This window comes from Aptenodytes patagonicus, chromosome 8, assembly GCF_965638725.1.
Source record: "Aptenodytes patagonicus chromosome 8, bAptPat1.pri.cur, whole genome shotgun sequence".
Taxonomy (NCBI): Eukaryota; Metazoa; Chordata; class Aves; order Sphenisciformes; family Spheniscidae; genus Aptenodytes; species Aptenodytes patagonicus.
The window spans coordinates 16,354,115-16,374,946 of NC_134956.1; the positions used below are offsets into that span (position 1 = coordinate 16,354,115).

Genomic DNA, 20,832 nt, shown 5'->3' on the forward strand with positions numbered 1-20,832 from the left:
TACATCACAATGGTAAAAAAAAAAAAATATTTTGAGTACTATTCATCCTGACTGCTGCAGTAAGCAGGGGTAAGTTGACAAGTACATTAAAGAATTTCTACTTAATTATATGTCATAAAGTGAATTAATGCGAGTTTGTTGCAGAAATATAAAATCAGAGAATGGAAAAAATGGAAAAGATAAAGAGCTGAAGAATCACAAGAAAAAACTTCTGATCAGCAGTAAGAAAGGCTTGTGATGAGGCATCTTAAAACACTAGGATCAGAGAATGTTTAGAAAGGAAACAGGGAAGACAAGCTCAGAGCAGCTTTTAGAAATCACCTGCAGCTGCAAATGTGTGTAAATCAGGCAACAATGAAGAAAATGAGAAAAATGAACTTTCAGCTGCATTTGGCTTAGAGTTGTTTGGTTTATGTTTTCTACAAAGAACAAAACATTCACAAAAATGTAGATTAATTGTGCCTTCTTTTAAAAGTATATTTTGACAAAAAAATTTAATATAAAGGACTTGAGGCAGCCTCAGGAACTCTTCGAGGCCTGGAAGAAACTGTGCTCTCAAATACACGGGGGGCAGGATCACACCCCAGGGTTTGGAAACGCGCGCGGAGACTCTGGCTGGCGTTGACAGCACGCTTCCAGTGCCAAAGATGTAACGCTGTGCCTTGGGCGGGAAAGTAACCCTTGGCCTCAAATGTAAGTCCCCCTCGCTAGCGAACACGACGGCGCTGGGACGAGTGGACTCTGGAAGGAGGGAAGAACAGGCAACGCTAACCCTCAGCGACCACTCAACGTCACTCGGAGCGGGCTCACTCTTCCTCGGCGCATTCGGGCTGCAAAGCCAAAAAAGTTTCTCCGAACTATTGCCAAATCTCGCGTGCGCGTGCGTAGGGAGAGGGGTGGTTCAAGCGCTGGACTCCACCGCGGACGCTGCCCGGAACGCCGCCGCCCTCCGGCGCGCTGCCGCCCGACCCGCCTCCCCGCCCTGCCCCGCCACAGCCGCCGGCGGGACGGCCCCTGCGGCGTAACGGTAGCTGCACGAGACCGCCCTCCAGCCGCGGCCCGCCCGCCGGCACTGATTGGGCCCTGATCCTCTCGCTCCTCCAATCCCCGTGGCGAAGGCGGATCCCGACCTCGCCTGATTCCTCCTACCGGGGCTCGACGGTGCCAATCAGCGCCTACGGCTCGGCTCCACCTTTCCGGCCGTCTCCATGGCAGCGGAGGGGGGGGGGGAGGTTAAGGCGTCGTGGAGACCATGGTGGGTGGTTGCTTTCCTTTTCGAAGCCGGCGAGGCTGCAGGTAAACTAGGGCTGCGTATTTATTTATTTTTCTTTCCTGCCTTCTCCTCCCTCAATCCTAAAGAATGGTACATTCCGACGGGCTCGCAGATCCTGTCCCCCCCCCCCCTTCCAATGGTAGGGCTAAGGGCGGCTCCTGCGCGCCCCTTCGCGCGCGCCGCCGCCCGCCGTGTGTGCTTCCCCCTGAGGCCGCTTCGCTCCCGCCTTTTTAAGGGCTGCCGGCCTGAGGTGGGAGCGCCCGTCCCTTCTGCCGCCTCTCGGCCCGGGGTGCCTCCCAAGGGCTTCTGACGAGACCGGGGGTGAGCGTGGGGCTGCCGGCGGGGCAGCGGCCCGCAGCGGCCCAGCCCGGCTTGCCTCACGCCTTGGCAGCCGCCCAGGGAAGCTGCGTGTGAAGCGACTGGCCCGTGGTGCTGCGGGTGGAGGATGCTCGCACTGAGTGCTTGTTTATTGCTACTGTTTGTAAGCTAGGCTCCCCTAAAGAAAAGAGGTGCGTGCGTTTGCGCTCCCCGTGCTGTAGTTTCTCCCGTTGCCGGTAAAGGCGTTGCCTGATGAGCAGAGATCTTGCCCGGTCTCGCACACAGCATGAAGTTCCCCGGCTGAGGGGAAGCACAGAGGGGATGTGCTCCGTATTAAACGAAGGGGAAACATTAGCAATAGGGCAGTTGTATAGAAGTATTTTTCAGAGCGTGGTGAAACCTGCATCCCTAGAAAATGGCCTCTGCTGAAGTTCGAGTGCACGTGTAAATAACTTGCTTCGAAGTCACATGCGAATCTCTTGACAGAGAGGAGGCCTTTCCTAATGTTCTCGTATCTCGAGAAGATCTTTTAGTTCTCGCACCCTTCAACATTGTGAACGTGGCAGGTTCTTGTCTTTGATTTTACTTAACGTGACAACAATGCAGTCACTTCTGAGGTGAAAAAATATTAGACTGTAAAACACTTTCAGCCTTCTGAAAAGTGCCGTAGGATCTCGATTTGCATGCAGTGGGCAGTTCATCTCTTTCATATCTCAAAAAAAGTCAGTAAGATGTAAACAATTTAAACTGTGTATCCCATCATGTACTGTGTTACAGTACTGAAGAGCTGAGCTGGAGAAATTTTCACTTAATTTTTCAAGCGCTCAAAAATTTAACTGGTTTAGTAGCTTAAGTTATTTAGTTTAATCATGCCTGTACTTAAACATAGATCAGGACACTGCATCTGTGAGAGGTAGTTATAAATGGTATTTATAAGTATAACTGTGTTCAGAGTAACGTGACAAAAGCCAGAAATCACTAATGTAAACAGTAATACACAAATTATGCAAGCACATAGTTTGCCTGTGTGGTTGTAAGCATCTGAAACTTGAGAAAACTCAATGCTACATCTGAAACTTGAAAGTCAAATTTTGGTTCTGTCATAAATCATTAGAATACAGTAGGATTTTCCTAGAACATATTGTGAACATTAGTAGTGTGCATGTATTCAAAGCATAATGTAACAATGTCTTGTGGTGAATATTAAAATTTATAAGCAGGTTATGTGTAGATAGCTGATACATAAAAACCACACGTGCAACTTTTTAACATGGAGTTGTTTAATACTGGAAAGTGTATGTTCATGTATGTCTTTGGAAGATTTTAATTTCACTTGGTTTTCCTTTAATAGAGTGACAAAACTGGGGCAAACAACTGAAAATGTCATCCTATTTGGCTCAGGAGGTTCACCTTGCTAGAAGACATGAAGAGATGTAAGTAATTGTTTCAGCGCTGTGGCCTGCCTCACAGCAGTTTGTGTTGTGGTCTTCCAAGACCTCCCTCACTGCACATGGCCGTCCTGTGAACAGTGAATCTGAGCTCTGTACAGAGCACAGTGGTATTTCAACAAGGGGTTGGTGTTCCAGGAGGTGGCACTCTTCCTTCATGAACTATTGGAATTGGCATCCTTGATTGCCGTTAAGGGTATTTAGATTGATGAGGTTTTTGACTTCCAATGGTGGTACTGGTTTAAGATCTCCATTGTTAACCTCCTGTCACCATTAAATTCCTATTTGGGGAAGGTAATTGGATTCTCTCACTCTACGCCTCAATTATAGAATTGCTTCTTTGTTGCCCTGAAAACTTAGATTGTGAAGCAAATACAGTAATGATTCAGAAAAATCTGCATTTCTTATAACAACTAGTACTTGCCAATGAGCGAGAGTAGTACTGATCAAGTCACCCCGACCCACCCTGTCTTCCCTGTTCTGGGAGATTCAGTGCTTCTAAGCACCTTAGTATATGAGGACTGCTGGTTGCAACATTATAGCTTCATACAAGCACAGCAGGTGGTGTCTGCCTGTACCTTTTCCCTCCCCCAGCACACCCACCCTACAGCCGGCTTAATTAGCCCCATAGTTTTGAGAAAACTGGGTAAGGTAAAAAGGTTATTTTCTAGCTCCTGAGCAAAATGTTCTACCCACTTAGCAAAATGTTTTCCTTTGTAGACTGTCTCAGAGATCAGAGCTGCTACAGCAGATGGAGACTTATCTAGGAGACAAAAAGACTAAAAAGACATGGCAAACTCAAGCAGCTGATGCAGCTCATAAAAGGAATGCAGCACTTTTAAATGTAAGTTTCTGCAACTACCAGGGACCGCATTGAAATGTCATGGTTATGTAGCTTAGAGAATTAAAAAAAAAAAGTGTTTGCTCTATAGTTATTTGAATTCTCCTATATACAGTTCCCTCTTCTGGAACTTGACCAAAAGTATTAAATTACAAGTCTTTATTATCTGATGGCATCACTACCTATTTCCCATGCCCTTATATGAGCCTCATGGTGGCAGTTGCTACTATCTTTCTTTTTTTTTTAAGTACATGTAGAGATGCAACACATGCTATTACATGTCTGCCTAAGAGAACTTAGTCTGACAAGACTCACAGCACCTTTACACTGTGATTCAAGGTCCAGGGGTGTGTTTGGAAATAGGGGCTGACCAGCCCATAATGCTTTTAGTCCAGGGTAAGAACTATTCTCCCACTATGGCTGTGTGAAGTTGTGGAAGACATTCTCAGTTTAATGTTTTTCTTTAAAGGGGTGTAGAATGACTTCAAGAATCTTACTTGCAAGTCTGTAAAAACAGTATTTGGTGTTTCTGGCTCTTCTTAGTGGTGATACTGTTAATAATGTTAATAGCTGTTCTACATACCTGTTGTCATATTTAGGTAAGATTTGCATTTCTTAGGTAAATTCAGCAGAAGTATGAGAACGGGCAATTAAAAAAATCCAGGTTTGATGGCAGGGACTGGAATGCTAAAACCTCTTCTGGAGCCCCTAGCTTAGGCATCTGAGTTTGAAGAGATTGCACTTGACCACTGACATGAGCGTGCATTTGAAAAATGTTTGTCTGTTGTTCAGGAAACAGCAGAAAACCATACCTCTCGTGCATTTTCTTTAAACCCTTACTTACTAAGGGTCCGTATTGCATGTATTGTGTTTACTGAAACAACGTTTTACTCTAGAAAATTACAAGATTAATTTGTGTCACCAAAAATTTTTTGTTTCTTCGTGCAGAGCCCGGTCAAGATTTAAAATCTTCACATTTTGGGTGGGTATAATTCTATTGCAGGCCCTCTTCGTATTTAAATGGAAGCTATAGTTAAGGAGTGGCAGACGAGGCAGAACAGTTAATCAGGGATGCCTTCTTAACTGTTCTGTGACAAGGAAGATTTTTCAGCTTGGACTCTGGTAAACTGGTGCATTCTGGGCTGGGGCAATCAAAAGCCTCTGTAGTGGGTACAGAGAAGTGTAGGTGCTTCAGAGGGAGGCTGGGGAGAGGTGGGCGGCTTGTTTATTTTTTCCATAGTTCATGCTCCATTGATTTAATAATTTCAGCCATTATGACTCCCATTTTCCATATGCTTTTTATAATTTTCTAATTTTTAAAATAAATTTTAATTTAGTTCATGAATATAGGGGTTTTATACAGTATTTGTGTTTTATTAATGCATTCTCAATTAACATATACAGGCGAACATAATAAATGCAGGGTATATTTCTGCATGCTGAAAGCTTGTATTGGAAATGTTAACAATAGCTCAGACATATACAGGGTGTAAATATTTTTGCAGTTAAACAGATATTTGCCATCTTCTGTCACATCCTCAAAATTGTTCCTTTCAAGTGTCAAAAATGTTGGTGTTTGTACGGAAAAAAAGCAAAAACATATGTATCAAAACAAATTCTGTTGCAGGATAAAGTAGCATAAATCAGTTTAAATCTATTAATTTTATACTAGTTTTAACAGGCATGCACTCCTGCAGATGCTTTCTGATAACAGAAGAAAACAGGAAAAAAAACAAATCTATGCAGAATAATATATGAGAAGCTTGAAAACAAGACTGATTAATGTGCCAGCTTCAGAATATTGTTCCTGATACCAGGCACTGTACATTTCACAGTTACCATGTGGAGAGTTGTTGATTTGGCCTACTCAAAAATACATGGACATGATGAAGTGTTATTTTTTTATTTGCATTTCTGTTTTTCTGCATGTAAGCAAAATCAGTTGTTTTCAGTATGTGATCATAGCGAAAGACATTTTTCTTTCTCTGTGCTAGTTGATATTTATGCACAGGAAAGCATTTCAAAATTAATTTATTTACTAATCAGTAGGAAGCAAGGAACTAAACATTTTTTTAATTGAAATTTTAGCATTATAAGCACTTGTTCAGCATTTTAACATAATTATCACTGATGTCTTTAGAGGGAGACTGCAGATTAGGGAAATCTGTATCGTTTGGTACTTACATAATGTTGTAATAAAAGCAGAAATTAGACTAGTATTTATAATCTAATTTATGACATTTGTTTGTCAGTAATATTTCTTGTGTTTAGCAATATGTATTACTGTGCAACAGCTTATAACATGAAATAGAAAATAAAGAAAATGCTACATAGTAGTTAGTATTGGGAAGGTAATTTAGACCAAATTTGCTTTCCTTCACAGGCATGTAATTCTAGAATTATTTAAGTGGGATTCTGCCAGACTGATATCAATATAAGTGACAGCTGAATTTGGTCCCCTAAAAGTGATGCATGTGTCATGCATTCCATTTTACCTCTGGGGAAGGGTCTTGAATTGTTTTTGTTCCAGTCCTTGTGGTTTTAGGGGAAGCGTTGTAAGATGCTCTCTTTTTTCAGTACTGTGACATATTAGATTTGCTGTTTTTTCCAAAGAAGTTTACACTGCTGACGTATTTATTTTTATATTGATGGCGGGGATTTTTTTTTTCCTACAAAGCTTACCAGCTGTATAGACACACAAGAAGTGCCATCTAATCTTTCAATAGTTCCAGTTATTTTCTAAAGCATACTACACCTTCCAGCAAAAATTTCTTTCACTGTCTGTCATTAAATCAGTATTCTGAATGACAATAGACTGCACAACATACAAACTAGAATGAGCAACGAAAAGACACATCCAATATCTAGGCTATGCCAAAGTGACCTTCTCTACTAAACATATATGCACAACTGCTGTCTCCTTTCTTGCCTGAAAGACACTCATTTCCTATCACCGTAAACATTCCAATGACTTAGCTGAGTATGTAAAGAAATAAAGATCTTGATTGATATTCTTCCTTCCTGTGAAAATTCCTACAGGAATTAGGAAGAAGGAATCAGAAAGGAGGAAAATCCTGTGGAAGAATATGAAGTGAACATTACTGATTGATCCTCCTTTTCAGTGTGGTGATAACTTCTCTAGACTTGGTCTGAGCCATACCGATATGAGCTTCATGTGGTGCTATTTGTGGTGTCTCTGTTCTAAGTACATGCAACAGAGAAGTTCCTTTCTTAGGTTAGTTAAGTCTGTATTGTCCTCTGTTATTTTGACATTGTGACTTCAAATGGCTTCCATCTTTGCCCATATTCCCCCCTTACGTTTATCCCGTTAGTCTTTTCTCACCTGAAAAGGGGCAGCCACTTGCTACTTCCGAGGATTTGGATAAATCTGAGACTTAGTTTGCTCTTTCTCAGACATCCTTTAGCTTCCTACAAGGGTATATGCACTTCACTGTAGAAAAGGGAGAACAGTTTTGCTTGGATTTGGTTTGTACTTAAGTACAAGAGAATACAGTCATGCTGTAAAAGGAATTAATGAAATAAGATGAACACTGTAAATTGAATGAACTGAGTGTATCTGTATCACTAAGTTGAACTTTGGCTAACAGTAAGGCTGGTTTTTGCTTTTATTAATCGTACTTTACTGAATTTGAGTCATATTTTTCAAACTAAACTTCAGTCGAGCACTGTTTACTTATTGATGTATTCAGATTGGCTATTATTCAATACGAGTAATCATGTTTGGTCTCTCTTGTGGATATGCTCCTCCAGAATCTCACTCTTCTTTTCAGCGGCAGTGGTGGTGAATATTTGGGAAGTCCCTTTGGGGAATTTCCTCTCTCATTTAGTTTTTCTGTTGTACTCTTCACACCCGCTCTCTGCTCCCAACTCTGCCATCTGCTATACTTTCTTTCCCCCTCCACTCTGTTCAGCTTTGGCTTCTTCACACCCCACTCCCACGTCCCTTTCTGTCTCTCTTCATCTGCCCACCACTCAATCTCTTCAATGTTTGGGTATGGAACTAAGCCCACAAGAATGGGTCAGAACTTTAAAGGGGGAGGGCGGTTACTTTGGGGGGATGTTTTGATTTGTTTGTTGCTGTTGTTTTTTGGTTGTTTCTTTTTTTAAAAATCTATTTAGGCCTTTGTGAGTCCAGCACACATCCACTGGAGAAGCAGAAACCCAAATACTGATTTTTTTTATAAGCAAGCTATGTGAGGTGCATTGTCATCCAAGTTTGTCTGGTGAACAGCTTGCTGCAGCTCTACATTTTTGTGCACATGTTATGCATGCATATTAGCAAGTCATCTTTGTCTTGAGGAGTAAAGATCTTGCACATAATTTGCCTAGTTACTTTACAGTTACAGTAGCTAGAATACATACTTCAGTCTTCATGCAGCACAGAGAAAACTGTTCTGTTCCCCTCTATTTTCTTAAGTTTTATAGAACAGAATTTAACTGTAATTTATCCTAGTGTCCAGAGAGAATAATGGTGTTTTACAGCAACAGTCTTACGTGGTCATGAAATTTATTCTTGTATCAAAAAGGTACAGCAAACATATTTAGAAACTGTAGGATGTTCATCTTACTAGTACAAGGTGGATTTCAGAATGACTAAACAGAAAGATTTGAACTTTAGTGTTGTTCTTTGAATGCTGTTTAGCTGTAATGGGTTTATTTAGTTAATTTAAATGTCTTTATGTGAGTGTGCATTTTCCTTTTAATATTCCCAGAGTTTGTTTTTAAAATGTACTTTGCCTGTGTTTTAGGATATAGAAGCAGCAGAAAAAAAGCTGCAAGAAAGAGTGTATTTACTTCCACATCCCGATACTGTTAAGTTAGAAGTAAGTCCTAGAACACTGTCTTTTCATTTGCTGTTTACCAAATAATTTGCCTTTTTTCCCCCCTGAAGCGTGTTCTTAAAGTGAAAATAATTGATTTTAAAATCCAGTGACTGGTATAGCCAAAGGCCTGTGTACTGTGTAGCAAGCTGAACCTAAATTCTGGGGCAAGGTCCCTAGATTCTGGAGCATTCTGGTGGAAATATTTAACAGCTTTCAGATCTATACAAAATATATATTCTATTCTATTTAAAAATGAAGTCAAATATAAAAATGAATACTGTGACTATCAGAAGATTACTGTGTTTATTATTTCAGAGGTATTTAGGTTTTTTTATATGGTCATCCCATTTTCAGTTTGCCACAGATTGTCATCTTTCCATTTCAGGGTCAAGAGTTATCTGCATGAACAGAGAAATTTTTACTCCTCACAGTTATTTTATGGTTGTATGGGAGCTTATGAAAAGTACTGCTACAGCAGGAACACTCTATTTTTACTTCTCAACCTGTAGTCCCTAAAACATTATTTAAAGATAAAGATTTTGAACAGCAAGTTACTCTGAGAACTGAATATTATCCTGATACAACGTAACAAGTTTAGTTCCCTAGTCTCAAGACTGTTTTATCAGTATTATGCAGTGATGAATGAATGATGAGGACAGAAACAGTCCTGGGAACAGGAATTGGAGCACAGCTCTTCCTGATGCAAACTAAGTATCTCAACCACAAGGCCACTGAGTCGGATTCCCGCGTGTGTTTCTTGCACCAGTGGTTTGTGGGTTCTTTGTTGTATGGTGGCTTAGTTTCCACAGGCATAGTAGCACAGGGTGTCCCACACTAGTTTGTGTGCTAGGGCACTGTCAAAGGAGGGGAAAGGTACGGATTTTAGTGCTGTCAGCCTGTGAAGAGAAGTGTATTGTACATTAGTTTCACAGCTGCTGGGCAAGTGTTGTAATGCTTAGGCTATTACTTAAATGAGAGGCATCACTTCCTGTTCTGGTTACTGTTAAAAGTTTTTGTCTGTCATTGCATCTTGTGAATAGCCTACTCCTGTCACTGTGATAGGATGCACACTGAGTATGCCCATTCAGGGATTTTTTTTTTTAGGGATTTTAGGCAAAAGGGTACATTTTTTTCCTGGATACCTGTACATCTTGAAAGATGCCAAGCTTCTAATATTGAACCTATTTTGACTGTGTTCAGAAGTAGTTTCAGACTCCTAGAGGACTTTCAGGGCACCTCTAGAGTTGTTTGAATCAGTTTTGGACTGCTTCTCCCTCTGTCCTGTGTTAGGTGTTAAACTGCTTGCGGGATGTAGACCGAAGTCCGCACAAATCAGAGAATGCAGAGCAATTGCTTATGGCTGCAGAGATGCCTACGCTCTGCAGCAGCGGTTGAATTTTAGAGAGAACAGAGTTACTATTTGAAGGAGAAGATGCTATTTCAGCCTTTTTTTATACTTCTGAAGAAGAGTGCTATAAATAGTGGAAAAAGAAAACTTTCTTTCATGGTACAAAATTCTTGTGCGTGCTTTGTTCCAAAACACTTCTGAGCATATTTCACTCAGCCATATATGTGTCTGTATTAATATACTTTGAAAGTTATGGCTATAATGGATCCCCAGCTTGCTAAGTCAGAGTAGTTTTGTGTGACAGCACATATGCTTGTCAAAAAAGATTCTTTGAGTAAATCTGTTGAAGAAAATATTTTTGTAAACCTGCAAGAGCCATAGTTATATCTGAGTTACACGTAGGGATCAAAATGATTAGCCAGGAATCTAATGCTCTGCAGGGAGATGTTCAGTTTTGTGGTACACTTCTTCTACATTATATACTTAAACAAGTAAAGAAAAAAAGGCTCGATACATATGTACCATAAATGTTTTCTACTACAAAATTACTTTTTTCTGAATGGACATCAATGTCTAAAAATATGTACACTTACATTGGTGGATGGATTAAAGTGTTAGCTTAATATAGCTCTTTGATCACAGTATTTTGTGGAAAAAAAATGATACATGGCACTTAAAATTTTCTTCAAAATCCTACAAACAACAAAGTTACCCTTAGGATACCAACACAAAAACGATGAATGGTATTTCCATTCCACAGATAAAACAGAAGTTACATTTATTACTCAGAGGCACAGGGTAATGCAGAGAAAGGGTTAGATAATCCATAGTGGTTTTCCTAGACCACAGGATAAGTATACAGCTTTTCTTTTTTTTTTTTTCAGTTGTGATCCAAATACCGGAGCTGATTACTTCGTCAGTGTTTTATCACATCTAAAGTTTTACTCAAATATTTTGAACTACATTACTGCAATCTTTTCTAGGGTAATCAATTTACATAACACTTTTCGTTTATAACATTAAACAATTCTTTTCACTTCAAAATTAAATTCCACTAACATACGTACTTAAATATAAGAGCTGCTTTTGGAAAAGTTTATTATTATGGAAAATATTTTATTAAAGGTACTGTGAGAGTCTAAACTGTTGCTTACCACAAGAGGGCACATTCAGTCACTTCACAGTTCCTGCTGCAGAATGAAATCCTTCCAAGCTGGTATTTTGTATCGTACAAGAGATTTGAAATTTCTTGTTGAAGTACGTTGTTCTTTTCTGAATTGCTTCACTCATAAGGCAAGGTTTAATAATGCATTGCGTATCTATATTGTTTTTAAGTGGGTTGACACAGATTTTGAAATTAAGTTTATTTTTTCTTATATCTTTCTCAGACTCTCTATTGGGCATCAATTAAAGAATCTCTTCCCAAGTGGGAACAGTTTCTTTTAGGAAGAGCAGAAGTTCCTATTGGTTTTAAGAAAATGAAAACTGCAAACCAGAACGTAAGCTACCCAGAAGAAGATTCACAAAAATAAACACTCTAGTTTCATTTTATGTTGTAATTTATGGCTTAAGCAGACAAGATCATCCAGATCAGGCAACAGAATATCATGCCATTAAATTGTAATGTAAATCATTTAAATTAAAATTAACCATATTGGATAATTTGCTTCCATTGTCACATTGTATACAATTATTTTTATTCTGTAGTAGAGAAGCAATCCTCAAAGTGGCTTTTAGGATCAAAAGTGAGAAACACTGGTGTATAGAAACCCACCAAGGCAATTGCTTTTTCAGTATGAGAGGAGTTTTAGGTTATTTTTAATCCTCTGCTTCTACATATAAGTGCGATAAGTAAAGACAGATTCATGCATTATCTTTCTTCACTGCAGTCATCTGTGCTGTATGTCTCTGTGGATGAGGGAGAAAGGAGGAATTTACCGTTAACAGGAAAGGCAGGCTGTTTGAATCAGAGAGAGTAGCCTTGGTTTAGCACCAGGAACCTGTGTAAAAACCTTCATGAGAGCAGTTGTAAAAGGAACACCTTGAATTTCCGCATCTTGCTTTCCCTGATTTTTGTCATTGCCACTGTCATTGCTTCTACACCTTGCTCCAGTAACCACTGCTGCTTTCTCCAACCTCCTGCTGCCTACTTTGTATTTCCTGTCTAATGGGTGGGTAAAGACAGGAAAAAGTAAACAAACCTCTAGGGATTTTTGCTACTTCTAGGCTGCTCTTAATGCTATTTTCTTTATGTTGACATAATCTACAAGTGAGAACTTATGTTTAGGCATGAAAAGTTTGAAAGAAGCAAACCGAAAGGTAGCTGGCAGTGGCTGTCCAAGAACCAAGCATATATAGAAGTTGTGGAGGTAATATTTTCATTTTCAGCCATTGAACAGCTCCTCAGCTTCCTCCTACAGAGGTGCAGTATCAGTGACCTTTGGTTGTACAGTGGGCTAGCTCGGTATGAAAATTTCACTGCTCTAGTGCAGTGCTTTTTAAAGTATCGGTTAAGGGGAAGAGCCTTCCAAGGAGTGTGACCTGGCCTGCAGAAATTTAATCCTTCCTCAGCAAAGAAAGCCTAGAAAAAAAAAATTTTTTAAAATTAAGAACCTGGACTTGAGTCAATGTATTGTTAAAATTTAATCTCATATGCAACAACATACTTCCACCCCTGATCTGAAAGTAGGAGAAGAAAATTTTACCTCTGCCAGTGTTTGAGGATATGAAAATGTAATGATTACAAATTTTGCTAGGCTACTAGTGAACTGATCGATGCATCTCCATGCTACATAGATGTATTTTTTTTTATAGTAGGGATGTTTTAATGACTTTTATTGAAACTGAGGTACTTCTTAGCAACATTTCTCATAAATGTCCTGACTGCTTTGGATCTGGGCACTAAAAAGCCTGTGTTCATTTAGTTAATTAAACATAGTTAAGTTATTCACTGATTAGCTGTTCATGGGGAGTTTATGGTCCAGTCAGAACTAAAGAATTAACTTCTAGCTGAGAACTATAGGAAGTCTGGGTAGTCTTTAAGAACCAACATCTGCAGATGCTGTTCGTGAAATTAGGCACTCAGTTTTGTCTGAATTTAAATTAGCTGAAGAATCACTGACACAATAAAATCAAAACTTCAGCTGCGATATAAAATTGTTGTATGTTTTCAATGGGAATACTAAGAGTTCATTTAAAACTTTTTCTATTGAAGTGTCCATTAAACTGATAAGTTTTTACAGAAACTGCCATCTTAGAAATATCCTGTTGAGTGGGTGTTGGTGTTTGTAACAATAACGTTGTTTTCATAATATGTGATGGCAGATTAGCACGCTTCTCTGCAGTGTTGTTAACAGTTGTAATTAAGGAATAAACAGTAAAGGGTGTCAGTCCGATGACAATTTCATCTATAGTGTCACAATACAAAATGTCACAAAATATTAGAACTGTTATATAACTACAAAAATATCAAATTAGGCTTTCATCTTACAAGCAGAGAGCTTAAAAAAAACCCTGGCATAGAGACCATTGCAATTTTATACCTACTCAGTGTTCTGTCACAAAGACAACTTGGTAATATTTTCTTCTGTAAGATCACAAAGCGGTTCTCAATCTGATTTAGCAGGAATGTGTATGGTTCTTAGAGTTGTAGAGCTCAAATTTAAAAAGCAAATAATTGGAACCCATTGAGCAGACAAGAAGGGAAAAGCTATTACAGATGATGCCCAAAATGAAGGGATGGGTGAGCAGTTAGTTGCTAACAAAGGCTAGGATTCATCCTGGTCTTTGCATCCAAAGGGAAATCACTTAAACTAAAATCTGGGCCCCTAAGTACTTTATACGTGTGAATAATCTGGGTCTTTATCTCTTTGGACTCCGCCTGGGACACAATGCAGATGCTCACTATCTCCTTGGCCCTTTTGATTTCCCGTGGAAGGAAAGCGAAGTGTGTGAACTGTGAGGGCATGGCAGCTGGATGGGTGAGGATTTTGTAGCGTGCTGTGAAAGGCACCTGCAAGCAGTGTTAGTGTAGTTTTTGTGCTGCAGTTAACTGCTCAGATACTGTGTTTCTGACTGTTTTGTTGTTGTTGTTACTGGGCAAAGAGATTAAGATGAAAATGAACTTATCTTCTTTTCAAAGAAGGAAATTACTTTTTTTTTCTGCAGCATAGCTTTAGAAGCAATAGGACAACTAGTGCCTGGAAAACTATATAGGAACATGTCCAGAAACGGATAAAACGAAGAGAAACATTTAAAGCAGGAATGTGTATAGGTGACTGCTCTCAGAGACAAGGGCCTTCATGTTGGCCTGTGGTCTGATATAAATAAATGCAGTTGCATATGGCTGTGAAACAGCACAGCAGTAGGGGCAGGGAGGCACGCAGCAGGGCCATTAAGGTACAGGAGCGAGCGTTTCCTGATTTGGCACAGACCTCAGGGCAAGCAGTGGCAGGGAACGTAATTATATGGTATCTCCTGCTAGATTTGTTGAGTGCACAGTTTAATTTACTGTGGCTGAGCTAGCTTGCCACTTGCCTTTCTATAGATACAAATTTGGGAAAGCAATTGTTAGTTAAATGTGTTTAAAAAAAAAAAAATTAAAAAATCCCTAGAGCTGATTGATACCGATACGGTTTAATATTGGCTTAACTGAGATCCTGAATGAGTATTCTTCTATACTCATGAAAGTATAGAAGATAATGTACTATATATACTATTCTCACCAAGTCAAGGCTGTTACTTCAACCATATTGATTCTATGCAGTTATACCCCATCTTATCCCAAGCTTTTATATGTATAGAAATATAAAATATATATATTACGTTATATATATCTTATGTAATTTCCTACCTATCTTGGGTAAATGTTTGTTTTCCTTCAGAACATAACCTGTTACTCTGTGTTCTTGACTTGCTGCTCGCCCTTTTGTGCTAAAATAGATGTATACATAAACTGCAATGGTCCCAAGAGCCTGTTGCTTCTTGGGCTTTTCTGGTGGGTGGGGGAAGGCAACTGGGAGAAGAGCAGTAAGGAAAACCAAAGGTTTTGCCTGTTTGTAAGTTAATCTTTGAGTATCTTACAAGAAGAAATAATTAATCATCCTTTTTTAGGTTTATGCACAGCTGAGTAACCGCAGTACTAACCCAGGAGCACAGCCTGTTCACCCATCTTGTCACCTCTACCGTCACATTCCCGAGCTTTTTACTTTCTCAGTTATTCTGGCTGTGGGGGCAGTAGCAGAAGGCATGTTAGTTTTCCCTAGGATAAGAAATTTCTTACTCTGCAGAATCTTTCTCAAGCCTATTAATTTCATTTGAGAGTACATATGAAATAATAAGGTGGTTTAGAAGCGTGATATTTGACACTTACTATGGTATCCTCTTGATTGTATTTATTCAGGGTCATGTTTTCAGAGCTAGATTTTAGGCTGAGCTTACAGTTCTTCATTCCTGTCTTTTTCATTCACATGGTCAGGGATGTAGATGCTCAGTTTGAGCCTGTTGATACTGAAAAATAGGAAAACCAAATTTGAAATGGAATGTACTTTTAGAGGTTACATCTGAAAGAAAACATTATTTACTCCATAATGGTAGTTTTCATAATATTTTAATAGTTGTGTTCAGATACAACTTGACCTTAAATATCGCCCCAAATGCAAGCTGTTTTTTAACATATTTGTAATGCTAAGGTCTTCATTACTGTAATATTGTGTTTGCTCAAGGATTATAATCCACGGATATACTGTGTTACGGTTGAAATAAAGCTTTGATCCTGTAGTCGCTGCCTCTTGGATTTCAGCGTTGTGTTGCATGTACGAGTTGGATGTAAATTGGTGCCTGCTGTAGCCAAGCGTGTGGACAGTGAGTACACCGGCGATAAATACTTTGCTTAGGTACGGTGTTTATTTTCCTCTGACACTGATCTGAAATATTAATCTGCTGAGTGAAGATTAGAATCTCAGAAGTTTATTGCTGAAAAATCCAAATGTGATGAATCCCAGATCGATTATTGGCACTCTTCCTATTGTTTCACAGTAACTGTGTGCTAAATTACTTCAGATATGCGATTGCTAGCAAGATATGGATAAAGATACTTAAACCCTTGCAAAGGAAACAGGTGGGGAAAAACCCTGGTTCTTTAGTGCATCCTCCTGCTGTGTGAAGCTCTTTGTCTTTGCCATAAATAGGGTGATTTAATTTGGGAATTTGCTACTCCTTTTAAACACAGCTGAAACAGCTCTTGAAAATGCCCTAAATTGTACCCGCTGTGTATGTAGTCTTCCAGTTGTATCTTTTTCATTTGAGTTACTTCGCGTACGTTTGTTTTTAACGCATACAGATAGGAAGTATGCTCGCTTCTTCCCATAAGTTTTATCACTAGTGATGATGATCTTAAAAATAAACGTGTGGTGTTCTTTCTCCTCACTCTCAGTCGTGTCACCTACCAGAAAGCCCTAATAGGCAACAAAATAGTGTGAGACGGTATTTACATCACACTTTTGAAACAGATTCGAGCAGAGCCAGCTGCCGTAAGATTATTTTACAAATATATTGCAGATTAATAAAAGGAAAATTTTGCCGTCCTTTAAGTAAATTACAGTCTCCTTGACTAATTACCTAGCTTGAAGCCGCAGTAAATTAGTACCTGCCTCACAGCAGTGTTGGGAAACGTGATTTTGGTTTCCAGACTTGCATTTCTTTACCCACTTAGTTTGTATGTGTTCCCAATAGCTTCATTCACGGTGCTCTAACTGTTGCTCAATAAAAGCTTCCGGAGGATAATTTGCTTAAGTGAACCACATGCCTGCAGCTTTGTTAAGCGCGGTCTAACCTGCGCACCTCCCCGGCAGCGGGCCGCGGCTGCGCTCGCCTCCGCTCCGGGGCTTTGCGGAGCCTGCCCGAGGGGTAGGGCTGCTCCAAGCGCTGGAAAGCCTCAGCCGAGCGGCTGTGTGAGAGGGAGAAGCGGGTGGGTGGCGGGGAAGAGCGTTTCTCTGTCGTTTCCCAGCGTGACATGAGATAGCTCCGGGCGCGGGGCAGGTCGGCGCGGGAGGGCGGACGGGCGGCGGTCGGTCGTTTCGGGGGCGCTGGGGCTGCGCGTCGTCAGGAGCGGTGCGCTGAGAAAGTGAACGAGCAGCACGTTGTGTGCGTCCTCTCGCTTCGCGGCGCCGAGATTCCCGGGGAAGCCCTGGGCAGCGGGTTTGATTCCTTGGAAACGTTCGTAATAATCACCGTAACGGTGGAAAACGTATCCGTAAATCCACAGGGGAAAGGCTCGCATACGTGAACGAAAACTGTCGCATCCCCCCGTCATCTGTGAACGGTGTTTAGAGTGAGCTTAAACAACCGCACCCGCTTTACGCTATTTCTCGGACGTTTCTTTTTATTAAGTTTCCGGGTACACTTGGCTTTTTCCTCTGTAATCAGCTTTCGTTTGCTGGATCCATTCAGTGGTGCGATAAGCCAATGTTGGTAATATCTCAATTCATTAACATCATGAATCAGAAGGAAGAGGCTGATTATAAATCAGAAAGCTTCTATTTATGTGAAATATCTTGGCAACGGGCAGCAGTGAGGAAGACAGTAGAAGGAGTATCAGACAGTTAACGGGACTTTGGGAACGCGATTGCGGGAGGTCTCAGGTGTTCTCTGTGCGATGTAAAACGCCTGCGCCCTTCAAAGGACAATCGTGCTCATCGCAGCGAGGCAGCGGTGCTGATTTGGGGAAACGTTTGGCTCCTGCGGCCTCGGTCTTCCAAGTGGTTTAAAGCGCCCAACCCCGCAGGGTTCGGGCGAGGGTTTCGCTCCCGGCCGCCGCTGGCGGAGCAGCGCGGCGGGCTGGGGCTGCCGCCGCCGCCGCCCCCCCCGTGCTGCCGGGGCAGCGCCGCGGAGCCCTCCCTGCCACTGCTGTGGCTCCTTTTGGTTGTATCGCCCGCGGGCCGGGGGTGCTCCGAAAGGCTCGGCGAGGAGCCGAGGGAGGCGAAGCCGCCGTGCTGCCCTACGCCGCAGCGCTGCGGGTCCGGCGAGGTGCCCGGTCCCTGCCCCGTCGGCTGGAAGCGCTGCTGTCACCGGACCCGATCACTTGTAAGGTTACTCATCAGCCTGCGTCTTCTGCAAACGCAGAAGACGGCAAAGGTACAAATATTTGTAGGAAAAGTCAAGTTTTGTGGTGTTTCGGGTTTATAAACTCTTGGACCAGACCCTTTTTCTGCGCTCCGTGTTTGACAGGATTTTGTCCCCATCCCCGCTGGGGACAACAAGGCTTTTCCATGACAAAACACGCTCTTACCGGAGCCACTTTAAGGCAGATTTTTACAGATTTTCAGAGCCCCGGTGACTTTCAGCACCCACGCTGAAAGGCTGTTCGTGCTCCCTCAGCGGAGGGGCGGGAGGGAGCCCGGGGAGCCGCGGCTCTCGGTGCCACGGAGGCTCCCTGCGGGCTGAGCCACACGGCCCGGCCGCAGCCTCAACACCTGACGAGGAAAGGTTAGCCTGCCCCAAAACGGAGAGCACAGAAGTCCACATGCACCTCCTTTTTTTGTTGTTGTTGTTAATTGAGGGCACGTGTTGCCCGTGATTCAATCAGTTAAGCAATTGCAAGGGATAAATACGAATAACACGAGCCTACGGCTTTGGCCTGGGCAGGGTTAGCGGTGAGAGCGGGCCAGGAGTGGGGTGAAAAGGTGGGGAAGGGTCACCTGGAGAGTCAGGGAGGACGGTAGAGGCGAGCTGGCAAGAGCTTTTTCCCCTCTTTGTGTGTCTTTACCGAAGACCCCGTGGTGATGGTGCCGGGTGCTGGTCAGGACAGCGCTGTGCCCGCGGGGGGGCAGGACCTGCAACACCGGGGCTGCCCTGGAGAGCAGCAGGGCTGGTGGCTCGGGAGGAAGGTGGCTCGGGTGGCAGCAAGAGGGGGGATAGGAAGGCCAGCAGTGTGGGGCAAAGCTGGCCGTGGTGTGAGATCCTCCCGCAGGAGCCCTCGGGAGAGGAAGGGCGTGGGGTGACCGTGTTACCATGCAGCGCCCCCCCCCCCCCAGCCCGGGGGGCGGGTGCCCGTCCCCGCGGCATGCCGCTCGCCCCCTCTGCCTGCACAGCCCCAGGGCCTACCTGCCCCCTCGCTGTCCCGTCCGCGTGCGGCTGCTCCTGGGGTCAAACGCGGCCGGGGAGCCGGTAGCTCTCGCCGTGGCCGCTGTCGGTGCCGGCCGAAGGGCGATGCCCGCGCCGGGGCCCGCCGTGCCGCCTTCCCCTCGGCCGCGGGGGCAGCTGCCTCCGGCCCCTTCCTCTCTCTGCGGAGCTCGGGCGCGGGTGGCAGAGCTGCCCCGCTCTCTGGGGGGTATCCGGGGTCCAAACCTGAAAGGGTAGAGGGGGCCTGAGGAGAGAGGCGGGGAGGCGTTAGGGAGCGGGCACGGACCGCGCCGTCGGGGGCCGGGCAGTGAAAAGAGCGAGAGCCCCAAAGGACAGCAATGCCCTCACCCCAACCCTGGGCCCGCGAAGCCCCTCCGGGGGGGGACCCTCGTGGGCGACACGCGGGGGCGGGCTGGCACGCTCGAGGCCCGGCGGGCTGGCTTAAAAATAATGCAAATACTTCCGTAAAACGGCTTAAAGCGGGAGAAGGACAAGTCCTGCGGGTACCTGGGCGTCCGCGGGGACCCGGCGGGTTGGGAAAGGCATGTGTCAATTTAGCCGTAGTGTTGACTTAAGCGAAAGTGCTAAGCCATTCCTAAACCTAAGTCAATACAGACTTAAGCCAAAATTGTTATTAACGAGCTCTAATCTGATTTAAGAGCCTCCGAGCGAGCCGTGTCTACACGAGGGGAGAGGAGGCGGGTTGACTTGCGCTGCGCTTCGCAGTGCCCGGTCCCCCGGGGGGGCCGCAGCCCGGAGCAGCGGGAGGGGTGGGCGAATGCAACCCCGGGGAGGAGGAAGGCGCGTTTCAGGGCGGCGCTGCCTCCTGGGGAGAGCCGGGCCGCTGTGATCGGGCTGACCGGTGATCTACCTCTGCGGGATAACCTCTTAAGACTGTACCCGGCTCGGCTGGCGTGGGGTTCCCTTTCCCGGGCGGTGTGGGGCGAGGCCAGGCTGTGCAAACGCCTCCGGGCCGGGGTGGCAGCGGTTTGCCTGCCGCTGGCTGCGCCGGGGCTGCCGGGCCCCCTGGGCCGTGCCCGGCCGGGGGGTGGTGCCGAGGTCCGGCAGCTCCGCTCTCTCGGGAGAGGGACATGCCAGTGCATTATTTTTTTTTTTTTTTCCCCGTCCCAATGGGGCAGTTGAGCCCTCCACTCCACCCCCCAGTGGGGGCCTTTCTTTCTTCCCCACCAGCTTTGAGCAGCCCTGTTTCAGATTGGCCTTTTTATGTTTGATATAAAGAATAGTTGTTGGCCAATTCCATCTTTTCATCGCTGCTCTCCAGGCCCGGGTCCAAGCGGCTTGTCAGATGCTCATTAACTCCCCCTTTGGCTCTTTCCAGTGTGTCTCCTAAGCTCATTGTGCCAAGAACTAGCGCTTCTTTCTCTTTACACGGCTCCCTTTCTCTGCTCCATCAGGGAGACAAATTACTTTCCAAAAGGGATCGCCAGGGATGGTTTAATGAGAATTTCTCTAGGGCTGGCCGTGGAAATCAATGTAGTTAACATTCGGTGCACTTAATTGGACTTTTCTCTTCTGCCTCCTTCAAAAAAACTCTGAAGCTATCCTGTTAATCTCTCATTTGTAATCAATTGTGTTGACTAAACAAAAGTCTAGGTCGTCCTTTCTTCCTGTCCCAGACA

The 20,832-nt window shown here is 43.5% G+C and overlaps 1 protein-coding gene across 5 annotated transcripts; it reads left to right on the top strand.

Annotated features, from left to right (window-relative positions):
- Window positions 1-1,234: 1,234 nt before the first annotated feature.
- On the top strand, window positions 1,235-15,850 carry CEP15 (centrosomal protein 15). Of its 5 annotated transcripts, none has more exons than XM_076346547.1 (5): window positions 1,235-1,296; window positions 2,943-3,024; window positions 3,760-3,883; window positions 8,650-8,724; window positions 11,461-15,850. In XM_076346547.1, exons 2-5 carry the CDS (start codon window positions 2,972-2,974, stop codon window positions 11,602-11,604), a joined length of 396 nt encoding a protein of 131 aa, XP_076202662.1. In that variant the 5' UTR covers window positions 1,235-1,296; window positions 2,943-2,971; the 3' UTR covers window positions 11,605-15,850. The 5 variants fall into 5 exon arrangements, with proteins under 5 accessions (XP_076202662.1, XP_076202664.1, XP_076202665.1 ...); XM_076346549.1 differs by lacking the exon at window positions 1,235-1,296 and adding an exon at window positions 1,466-1,523; XM_076346550.1 differs by lacking the exon at window positions 1,235-1,296 and adding an exon at window positions 1,534-1,594.
- The last annotated feature ends 4,982 nt before the right edge of the window (window positions 15,851-20,832 follow it).